Source organism: Nestor notabilis, unplaced genomic scaffold, assembly GCF_000696875.1.
Source record: "Nestor notabilis isolate BGI_N333 unplaced genomic scaffold, ASM69687v1 scaffold4268, whole genome shotgun sequence".
Lineage (NCBI taxonomy): Eukaryota > Metazoa > Chordata > Aves > Psittaciformes > Psittacidae > Nestor > Nestor notabilis.
The window spans coordinates 292964-304792 of NW_009940595.1; the positions used below are offsets into that span (position 1 = coordinate 292964).

At 41.9% G+C, this 11829-nt stretch overlaps 1 protein-coding gene across 1 annotated transcript in view; it reads left to right on the forward strand.

Annotated features, from left to right (window-relative positions):
• LOC104410308 (glutamate receptor ionotropic, delta-2-like) overlaps window positions 1–11108 on the forward strand; it is a gene marked incomplete at its 5' end in the record, with an annotated part of 299373 nt that extends 288265 nt beyond the window's left edge. The window contains 2 exon segments of the mRNA XM_010020436.1: window positions 6305–6545; window positions 10603–11108. Coding sequence (XP_010018738.1) covers window positions 6305–6545; window positions 10603–11025 — 664 coding nt within the window.
• Window positions 11109–11829: the final 721 nt, after the last annotated feature.

Consider the following 11829-nt stretch of genomic DNA (forward strand, 5'->3'; position numbering starts at 1 on the left):
GTATTTGAGAGTGTCCATGTAAGTTTAACAGATCTAAGTAGTTCACTAGTTTGAACAAAGTGATACTAGTTCATGGCCTCCAAGTGATGAGTGCTGCATCATCTGAAGCTAATGGTTCTTTGCTGAGCAAAACAGGTGGTCAGCCACTTTCTTTTCATATTGTTTCATATGCAAATCCTTAATGCTGAACAGCAGGTCTGTTTTACTACTGCTTCTTCTATCATATCTAAAAGGTGAGACGCTTACCCTTGTTTCTGTGCACTGACTTCCTAGCAACAGCCAAGCACTGCTGAAGGGCAGGTCAGAAGGTGACCTCCTGCCCACCCTCACAGGGCACAAGTTAGTTGGATTTAAATCTGTTTGGAGTCCCTGCCAGAAAACAGGCTTCGCAGCTGGACCCAAGGGCATTCTTTTGCTGGGTTAAGTGGTGGGAATGGGTGGAGAGGGAGCAAGACTTTCTAATCTGGCAGCCCAAGCTGCATTTGGCTGGTGTGAAAAATTTCCTCTCATGGAGCCCGTGATTGGCAGCTCATTAAAACACTGGCTTAAAAAAAAAAAAACAAAAAAAAAACCAAACAAAAAAAAACCAACAAAAAAAGAAACCGCATAGAAAACAGTTTCTCCAAAACCAGCACTTCTGTTTACAGATACCAAGACCTGTAGTCAAACGAAGGACTGGAAGAGCAATGATCTCTCTGCCTCCAGGTGCTTTGCTCATCTTGCAACCTCTCCTGGCATTGCCTCAGTCTGCTCAGGAGCAGGCACTGCTCCCCTCTTTCTTTCACCTCGGGACAGCTACTTCTGTCCTATACCTTCCCACTCCTCCTTCACCTCTGGGCTGTGTTTTTCATTGATCTGATGTCCTTTTTAATTTTAGGCTTAGATTTAGGCATAGCTAACTGGGTAGTGCAGCTGGTGCTGGGCAAGCAGACGATTCTGGATGACCACCTTCCCACCAGCTCTTTCAACACTTTCGAGTTTTACTTCCAACCATTCTCCATCTCTTTATTCTGTCTGTTTGAGCAAGACAAAATCACACAGGAATATTCACCTCCTGTTAGTGAACACAGATATATCCTTCACTCTGCTCAGCAGCTTTGTAACAGTCCATGGCTGCAATATGATGCAAATGTGATACGTTGGGCAGTTGGGGAATGATAGTATTTGTTGGCCCTGGGGAAAGCATCAACATGTGTCTCCCACAAGGCCCCAAGGATAAGGTCAAAATAATGAAAACTCATTAGGTCTCAGTGAGACAATGAAGTGCTGCTGGTGGGGAAGGAGGTGAGAAAGATCCCAAGAGCCTCCTATTTGTCTCCATCCTTATTTCGTGTTTTCCTCTTCCCCAAGCAGGAGGCACCAAGCTGGGTTGGGCAATGGCCATCTCTCCGCCACAAAAGCAGGTGGCACCTGCAAAAGCTGCTCTGCTGGAGAGGAGGTGGGCCTGCTTTGCCAAAAACTAAAGACTGCTCAGGGAGATGCAATAGGAGTTGGCATCACCCCTATTCCCCTCCTAGGAATAAGAAGGATTTGGGCAGTCACTTCACTGAAACAAAAAAAAACCCCAACTCTTCCTTGTGGGTTCCTACCTGTCTGCTTTGATAACTGAAGGATGGTCACAAATCAGCTTAGTTTTATATCTTGTTTTATGAGAGGGAAACCAAATTCTCTGAAGACTTCGTATCAGATTTTTGTTAGAAAAGCTCCAACGTGGAGGTTTTGCCCAAAGAATTTGACTCATGGCTAGCCACTGGAGAAGTTACCTGGGCTCTGTCAAGTGCCTGACCACATCTGCAGGCACTGAGCACTCCCAAATGTGACCTGTGCAAGCTACCCAGGAGCCAGTGCATGGGCTGGGGCCTTGGCTCTGGTCCCCAAGGCACAGCTCACTGGGGTACGCAAATACCTGTTTATTCATTTACTTCCTTACTTGCTTTTTCTCCCCCTTTCAACAGGGCACTCATTGCATGGCCCTGCACATCTCCTCCCTGCAGCAGCCTGATCCTGGAGACTAGAGACAGAGTAGCACCTCATCATCTTCTCTTCCTCATCAGTGCCAGTGGTGAAGTTACCCCTCTGCATAACACAATCCTCGTGCAAGAAACCAATATTCAGTAACCTTTGGCATCTCAGAGACCATGTATTAGCATTTTTGATCTCATTCTAAATGGCCTGTCATGTCTCTGGCTTGCTACTCAGAAGTAAATCAGGATCAAAAAACTGTTGTCAGAGATGTCTCAATTTTGTAGCATTTGTGACACCTTGCTATCATAGAATCATACAATGGTTTGGGTTGGAAAGGACCTTAATATCATATAGTCCCACCCCCCCTGCCATGGGCAGGGACACCTCCCACTAGACCAGGTTGCTCAAGGCCCCATTCAGCCTGGTCTTGAACATCATCATCATAAATTGGGATTTTTTTTATCTGTGGGTGTTTTGCCTGAGTAATTACATTTCACTGCCAGCAGCAAAGTACATAGTAACCAAATCCAGCCCTTTTCCCACTGATTCAGTAGGATTTGTTCACATGACTGGCAGACTTGGAAACCACAGGTGGTTTAGTTTTCTGTGCATTAGACATCACTTGGCACTGTGAATTCAGGGCCAAATTAGTTAAAGTGCATGCAGATGTTTTCTTTTGTGCAGCTCAATAACTTTACGTCATAGCCTTGAAAAATGTTATTGTAACAGTTTGCCTGCTAGAGGAAAGTATACCAAGACCTGCACTCTATCCATAAGCAAGTTGCAAAGGTCATGTTTTTCAGACAAATCAGATCGTTTCAATATATAGGCTTCTTAATGTTGGTATTTCAAAACAGCAGGAACTCATGCATCCTACTTACTACTTTCCACCACTCTTACTGCTGGCTTGTGTGTTGCAATACAACCAGTACAGCAGACTCCAAGGAGCTAAGGTTGTCGAGGAAAAGTTCAGTTGTAAAAATCAGGGACTTGTGAGAAGAGGCACTCGCTGGAAATATAGCATTTATCACATCATTAGCATTCAGAGCAGTTAGTTAATGCATTATTATTTTAGTCATTTATTAAATTTGAAAATCAAATATCAAACTGATTGTAGTGTCTGCCACCCAGCAGGTACCTGAATAGAGTGTGTGAGGGCGCTAACCGGGAACTGCAGCAGAACCACGTATTCTTATGGAAAGAGACCTGCAGCACCCGAGTATAGCGGTGCCTGTGTGCTATGCGCGCTTGCAAGAAGCCTTCCTGCATCATGTTGTTTTTCACGGAATTTCAATTAAAGTATGATTTTCATTTCTGAAAGTGTGCTAAAAAAATAGGAAGCTTTATAACTAGGAACAGGTTGGTAGTGTTAAATCTTATACTATTATAAACAGGTAAATCTAGAAACAAAGTGTTAGTACTAAAAGTCTGACAGAAAGAGGATCTCCTTGTTTTCTCTCTATGAAGTTAATATAGTTATATATTCATGCTTTTATTTATTTTGATATGTATTTTATCTCTCAACATTTGTTTTCTGCTGCAGTTTTACAAGGCTTCATTATAAGCTTTCCATTCCTCAAGCTTTTCCATGAGTTGATACAATCTCTGGTTTCTGCTTCTTTCTTGTGTTTTCCTTTAAATAATTGAACTTATATGTCACATCCATAAAGAAAATTGCTGATAATTAGCAGAAGTACAATTAGGAATAAATCTCTGCTAAGGAACAAGCCAAAGTTCAGTGTCTTTATGCAAATGCCAATTGTTAAAAAGATGTCTTGTGTAATCAGGAATTATACTGACAAGTGAAGAATCATTTAATTAATGAGAATAGAGCAATCATTTGGATGGCTCGTTCTACTACTGCCTGAATAAAAGAGAGAAAATAGCCCTGCTCAGGGATTAGAGCTGCTGCTGGAAGAAATAAACCCAGCAATGTTGTTCTGTTACTGCCTTGTGTAGATAGTACAGTAATTCCTAAATACAAAAACACATATGCCAAATGTTTGGATTGGGCACTGAAAATTCATCTTCTATTATTCCACAAGAATGTATACAAGAGAGTTCTGTTTATGCTGGTTATCTGCTGCTCTTGCTAACTTGACAGACTAATGTTTGGGCCAAAATACTTACATAAGTCCTATTGCAGCAAGAGCCAGAATTATGGTGAGTTATGTCTGTAAGCACTGTATGCCATGATAGAGAAAAGTGTATGGGCTGCTTGCAGTTGCTGAGGAGTAGTTATGGTAGGATAGGGCCTCTGGAGGTCTCCAGCCCAGCCCTCTGCTTAAAGCAGGTCCAGTTAGGTCAATTTGCTCTGGACCTTGCCCAGTGGGCCTTTGAATATAACCAAGGATGGAGGTGCTACAAATTCTGTGTTCCAGTGTTTGACCTCTCCCATTTTCCTTTCATCTAGTCAGAATTGTTCATGTTCCAGTTTGTCCCAGTTACATATCTTCTTGTTACTGGGTCTGGCTCTGGCTTCTCCGCATGCTCCCAGTAGGCAGCAGTGACATCAATTCTGTGTCTCCAGTGCTCCTCTGAACATGGATGTCTCGTAACAGCTATTCTGTTTCTTGCAACAGAACAGAGTCCTCCCGTCTTTGACTTATTCCTCCCCCCTCAGGCAGCTTTGGGATGGGGCTTCCCTAAGTTGTCATTGGGTTTGGGACAATTCGAAATATAGCCCAGGTAACTCTGACCTTGTTTGCCATTCTCCAGGGCTGGACCTTCAGCAACGTACTGTCACAAGGCATTGCATAGCACTGCTCAGCAGTAACTAAAGCATCCCTGAGTTATCAACAGTTGCCAGCACAAATCCAAAACATGGCCTTATACCAGCTACTATGAAGAAAATCAACTTTACCCCAACCAAAACCAGCATAGGATATGCCATAGAAAATTAAGTGGCTTCATTGACATAACTACCTGGTCAAGTGGCATTAGAGATTGAATGATCTCTGTATGGAGTAGTTGCTCTGTGCTTCCCAGGTGCATTCAAACTCCCTTTCACACTACTGTATTTTTCTGAGGTTGAGGTAGACCACTGCATTGAGCTGTTATGGTAGCCCTGTGTCAGTGGAACAGCTTTTCTTCCCCCTTCAATGCAGTCTTTGGTAGCAACATCCCAGATCTCTGCTGCTTCGCATGCACTTGGATTTTTTGCATGCTGTGTGAAATGATTGCACAAGTAATTGTTTGCTTCCAACACTGAAATGAGAAACAAATTTATTACATGAAGGAAAACACTCCCCTTGTTTTATTGTTTTTAAGTGTAATCATTGAAATTTTGTTTGGTTAACCAGAGGCACCCAGCTGCTACTTCAGTCGCTGCTGGATGTTTGTTAAAAAAACAATCTCCTCAGGAACAAACAAACTGGATATGAAAATCTTCCTTCAAACAAAATTCTCGTTTCTCAAACTGTTCATCCACAGGAAGTCTAGCTAAGTGCACAAACACTGCAAGCTGCCCAGTAAATCTTCGGCAGTGACTGGTTATGTAGGTGCAAGGATGAGTGAATTCTGCAGCAAAGAACCTTCCTATGGAAGTCACTTACCAGCAGGTCGCATGCTCCCATTGAGCAAGGTTAGTTTAGGTTGTCACGGTTCTGCTCTGTCTCCAAAGCAGCAAGTAGGCAACCTGATAAAGGTTTGCAATAAGGCAGAATAGGTACAATACAATAGGTACAACACAATAGGTACAACAAGGTTTACAATAAGACCTTTACAAAGGTCTACAGTAAGGTGGAATCATAGAATAGTTTGGGCTGGAAGGGACCTTCAAAGGTCATCTAGTCCAGCCTCCCTGCAATGTACAGGGACCTCTTGAACTAGATCAGGTTGCTCAGAACCACATCCAGCCTGGCCTGGAGTGTCTTCAGAGATGGAGCATCCACCACCCCTCTAGGTAGCCTGTGCCAGTATTTTACCACCACTCCACCCTCGTTGTCCTGTCGTATACCTGAACTGTATTTTCCTTTTTTTTTTTTTAATTGAAGTATCTCTTCTCCAGTGATTAAAATGCAAAAAACGTGTTGTCAAATATCTAATGCACTACAAAAATCAATTGGCATAGTCTGTAGTGGAAAACAGTTAAGGAAAAAGAGACTTACGTGTGCTTTCCTGTATCTTGAGTGCAGCATAGATACCCATATGCTCAGTCTTACAGGCAGCCCAGCATTCAAGCTTTCTTTTCTAGCTAAATCACTCCATCTGGATTCATCGGCTGCTCAGCTTTCCAAGGCGTATGAGAAGGTGCGGGTAGTTGGATTATATCCTTGTGCTCTCAGCTGCCATCTCCACTGCCCTACTGTAACCCCTGACTCTGTGCTTTCTCCTCAAGGATTTTGGAGCTGCAGCAGAATGGCGACATGGACATACTGAAGCATAAGTGGTGGCCAAAGAACAGTCAATGTGATCTTTACTCATCTGTGGATACCAAACAGAAAGGAGGTGCCCTGGACATAAAAAGTTTTGCAGGTGTTTTCTGCATCCTTGCTGCTGGGATTGTCCTATCCTGTTTCATTGCAATGTTGGAAACATGGTGGAATAAAAGGAAAGGCTCCCGAGTTCCGTCAAAAGAGGTATTAGACCCTCCATTTCTACTGGGGAGTTTTCATGCACCCTAAAGATTGCTGCCTTGACTTTATAGCATTAGAGAGGGTGGGGAATCAAATTCAGAGATGTATCCTTAGCTTCCCAATTTTTTAAGGTAAATGTTGTTCCTCAAAATCTCTGGCTATTCTTTCTAAGAAAAACTTGAATGAAAAAAAATTATATTGACGATGTATAAATATGCAACTATTCTGAGTAAAACACAACTGTTACTTGCAGAATAGTACATTATTAATACATCAATGTTTTGTTCATTATTCCCACTGGCGAAAGCTAACTTACTGAGCCAGTAAGTTCAAAGGTTTCTTAGCTTCTTCTTGAAAAACATATCTCCTAAGCTCAGTGGCTGAGTCTTTCAAAATAGATTTGCAAAGTTTAGCCCTTTAATTAGCAGTTTAAATAAGCTTGTCCCCATTTTCAGAAATGTTAACCTCTTGAGAGTTCCATGAACTTCAGTTCTCATTATTTCCTCTGAAGTCCAGGGAAGCAAGAGCACGGTAGATTTTTCAGATTAAGGCCATGCTTATCTCTGAAATCTACTACAGGCTTGTTTCAGAAACCCTTGGGTGGAGACCACGGGGAGATACGTTACTTTACACCAGAAATGAGTTTGCTTGTACACCTGCACGTGTAATGCCTTCCTTCCCGTGGCAATCTACTTGTCCCTTTACCAGCCATCTGAGCCTTATTGCAGTCTTACAACAGATTTTTTTTACCTTCATGATTAAGTTTTTAGCTCTACAAAATACTACAAAAACATTGGGAAAAAAAGAAGTTACAAAAACGTACTTGGCAGCAATGCCCAAAGCTGAACCTAAAATTGAGCTTTAGTGTAGCACTATCAATTACATCTTTTCTATCTGTGTAGCTTGTGGGGTATTGCTGTTAATTTGTGTGCAGTGGTCTCACCTTCTCTGCAGTTTCTCCATTGTGTTTATTTCCGCTTAACCTAATGCTGTGTAATCAGGCAGGATTAATTACACTACCTAATTAGACAGCATTGGCACTGATGTTAGAATGTTTAATCTTTTCTTGCCTGTTTTAATTCCCAAGCTTTTTTTTTATTCAAGATCTGGACCAGACCATTATTAAAAGAAAAAGAAAAAAGAAAGAAAAAAACAATCTCAAGTGTTTAAATTGGGTTCCTCAGGAATGAAAACCATAGAGTTTCAACTGGTTAATTATTTTAAAAACTAAAATGTACTTGATTGTTGTTTACCCAAACTTTCAGAACTTCTTCATGTTTATCTGGTGCAAAACAAAAACGAGTAACAAAGGAAAAGAAAAAAACAACATGGATATTTTATATAAAATTTCCTATTTCAATTTTCAAATGCAGAGAAATTCAGGTGTATATTTTCCACAAATGGTATAATTTGGCCTCCTTGATCTTTGTTACATGGTCATTAGCTTAGCATTTAAAATTGCATCTCAACGCTAAATTGAAAAGCTTGGCTCAAAACTGAGTTTAACGTGGATGTGTGTGCTGAATGTCCCCACTATCCAGGATGTGGGGGTCATTCAGCAAAGAAATACATCTTAACTAACTTTCTTAAAATTCATTTTAGCTTCCATGAAATCCATTGGCTCTTCCAGGCCACTAGTCCAGAATCGGGGGTCAGATTGGGCCAGTTTGTGGTCAGCAAGCCAACCCTTTTTCCTGGTGGCTGCCATCTTGTGCTCCAGAATGCAAGCATTTATACTGAAAAAAATTGTCTTATGGTTGCGAAGATAACATTTCGGTCGCGTACCAGAAGTAACCCATTCAGTGATGTCTGCCTGAGTCTGCAGACAGCCTTAAACGGTAGCTCTGAGAGAAGTATCAACCGCCCCAGTAATCTCAATGGGATGTTGACTCTGAAGCCTGATGATAATTTAAATGTGAAAACTGCTGAATATTTCACTACTGATCACACAAGAGAGAAGAGGAAAGATCATATTATGGAGATATGCACAATCTTACTGTGAGTGGGTCTCATTTTGGTGTATCAGTTGGGTGGAGATCGGGTTGTGGGCTAAGCATGGGAGAATATCACCGCTTATATATTTTCACTGGTCTGACCCTAGCCCCAAATGCATCTCTGTAAAAGAAAGATGAATATTTTGAGTAACCTATAGAGGCTCAGAAGTGATGAAATTCCAGTCTTTTAATGATTGGCTTTCTAAATTAGAAAGTGTTTCTGATTTTTTTATTCTTTTTTTTCAAAATTAGAAACAAACAACAAAAATAAAACCCCACAAAAATATTTATAAAAATTTTTAAAAAGGAAAAATATTTAGGACTGTACCTCAGAGACATAGTCATGACTTGCACGTGTTAACAGAGCCTCTGTTTATTTCTTTTGCTTCTGATGTGGCCTCAGTTCTCCTGCATCTGTATGCAGCTCCAAAGTTTTTAAGAGAGAGCGTTTGGTGAATGCGTTTGGTTTTGATGTCAACTGTGTAGTTGTTATGTGCATCCATGTCTATGTCCACATACGAATAAACTGTAGACAGAAAGCTAAGTCCGAGAAATGAGCACTGCATTTTTTCCTTCCCATGATGAGCTCAAACCAAAGCCTCTGTGGTCAGCGATCGTCCAGTCCCTGGAAGATCCCTGATGCCCCATTCCCTTCCCCTTTTCCCCCAGTTTGTCACCCTGTCCCTACCCTCAGAGGGTAAAATCCCAGAGTAGAGCTGGCCTGTCAGTCTCCTTCCAGTCAGACTCTGTGTTTGGTGTGGTACCAGTGCAAATATTCAGTGATCCATATTGCTAAGCAGATGAACTCCTGCAGTTTGTTCTAGGTGTGGACTCTTTCAGAGTACTTGACTTCATTCCTAAACAAAGGAGGGATCTCAAGCCCATACATTATTCTAGGAGTTCTGCCATTGATTCAGGGAGCTCTGGATCAAGCCAGTCAGTGAATTGCAGTAATCAAGGCTGGAAGTCATCAGTGCACATCTATCGGCTGCCTAATTATCCTCTGTGAGGTCCTAGAGTGTGAGATATTTCTAGTGGCCTGGAAGAGCCAGTAGATTTCACAGAGATTAAGGTAAATTTTAAGGTTAGTTGTAATTGGGTTTTGTTCTGAATTAGCTGCACTGCCTAGACTGAGGGAATACCCCTGCTCGTGTACACTTAATGCTGCTTTGAATTAAGCTTTGCAGTTCAGTCGAAATATGTATGTGCAATGCAGGTGATTTACTATGTCACCCAGGACTTTCTCCTCTTTCTTAACTTCCGTGCTTTTAAATTCTCAATTATAACAACCAAACCTGTTTAATTGAGTTCTCTGGGAGGAGAGATTTAAGAAGGAAAGGGGACAGAGGTAAGAAGAGGGGTGATAAAATAAATACCCCAGGTTGCCTTTTCTTCTTACCCACAAGAGCGTAATTCCATTACAATCAATGGAATTGCTTCTTTGTACGTAAAGGGAGAATTAATCCCTCCGTTGGCACCTTAGTTGAAAATTGCCTTGTGTACTGCTTTCTGTGTGATGTCCGTGAGTCAGTAGTGCTTGGTTTTTTGTCTGGAAGTTCAGCTTTTCTACACCACATTTTATATTACAAAGGCAAAAAGCGACATGAGATGTTTTTAGCCTTTCCATAAGCCCTGAGAGGATGGTAAAGACAGCAACCTCATCCCTCGGAGCCTCCCATGTTGACATCCAAATTTAGTCTTCATTGCAGAGTTGAAAAACTGGCATCATCCCAGACATCTGAGATTATGCTTTGCTTTCGTGGCAGAAAGTTTACTGTTATTCAGCTGTTGCTAGTCCAGTCCAAGCCCTAGCTCAGAGCCTGGCTTTTCCTGACAGAAACCCACTGGAAGTGCTTGGAGGGAGCCATGGTATAAGTTTTGCTTAGCCCACTCAGCTTCAGGGAGTGGGAGTGTTTGCTGGTGACACTCAGAGATGCCATCAGCCAAGAGCCAGCTGTAGTTAATTGTGCGTTGTGCTTCCCGAGCAGTTCTGATCGCACTGTGAAGCTTCAGCCCAGCACAAATGGCAATGGTGAGTGGTGCCTCTTGTTTTTCTCATTCCCCAGGACGACAAGGAGATTGACCTGGAGCACCTCCACAGGCGCGTGAACAGCCTCTGCACAGACGACGACAGTCCCCATAAACAGTTCTCCACCTCGTCGATTGACTTGACCCCGCTGGACATTGACACTTTACCCACACGTCAGGCACTGGAGCAAATCAGTGACTTCAGAAACACTCACATCACCACAACCACCTTCATACCAGAACAGATCCAGACTCTGAGCCGCACGCTGTCTGCTAAAGCCGCTTCAGGTTTCTCCTTCGGCAGTGTGCCCGAGCACCGAACTGGCCCTTTCAGGCACAGGGCACCCAACGGTGGCTTTTTCAGAAGCCCCATCAAAACAATGTCATCTATCCCTTACCAACCAACTCCTACTCTGGGGCTGAATATCGGTAGTGATCCAGACCGAGGCACCTCTATCTGAGCATCAGACCAAGTTTCTTCACTGTTTGTTTTTTAGGACTCCCTTTGCAAGGAGCAGCTGTAATATCATGGGACTAACATGGATGTAACCTTTCTTCTTTTCCTTTTTTTTTTTTTTGTTTTGTTTTGAGGGGGTTTTCCTTAAATTTTTTGGGAGTTGTTTTTGTTTGGGGTTTTAGGTTTTCTTTTTGGTTGTTATTTTTAAATTTTATTTAAGAATGAGGGTTATTAGCAACAACTCTTCCTCCTCCTCTTCTCTGCTTTCTCAGTCTGGTCTCCTCTGTCTCCCCTTATTCTCTTTACTACTTGAATCGCTTATTCTTTAGTTTATTGCCGCGTTAGGTTTTGGTTATTTCAGGCTTTTCATATACTTTAAATATAGGAAACGTGCAGCAATTCATGCATAGAAAAACCCTGAGGATTACTTTACAGAAGGGCATTCGCTCCTCCTCCCCCGCTGCCTTTTTTTACTATAATTGCAATAACTTAAGTCCTTTCCATATATTCTGCTGCATCCAGTCAGAGCTCCACTGCTGTGTGTCCTTTTAACTGTGGACCAAAGGCAAACCCTGCAGTTTAAAAAAAAAAAAAAAATGGAAAAAACAAAAAAAAAAAAGGGCAAAAAGAAAAAAGAAAAAAAAAAAGAGAAAACAAAACAAATGAAGTTAAAAGACCATTCAGGCCCCATCCCATAATACCAGAATGCAATTTTGTAGGATTACAAAAAGCCATTACTATGCCAGTAAAACTACAGTTAAATCTACTTTTGCACTGCAACAGTGCATATGACCTTTATGTGATTGTA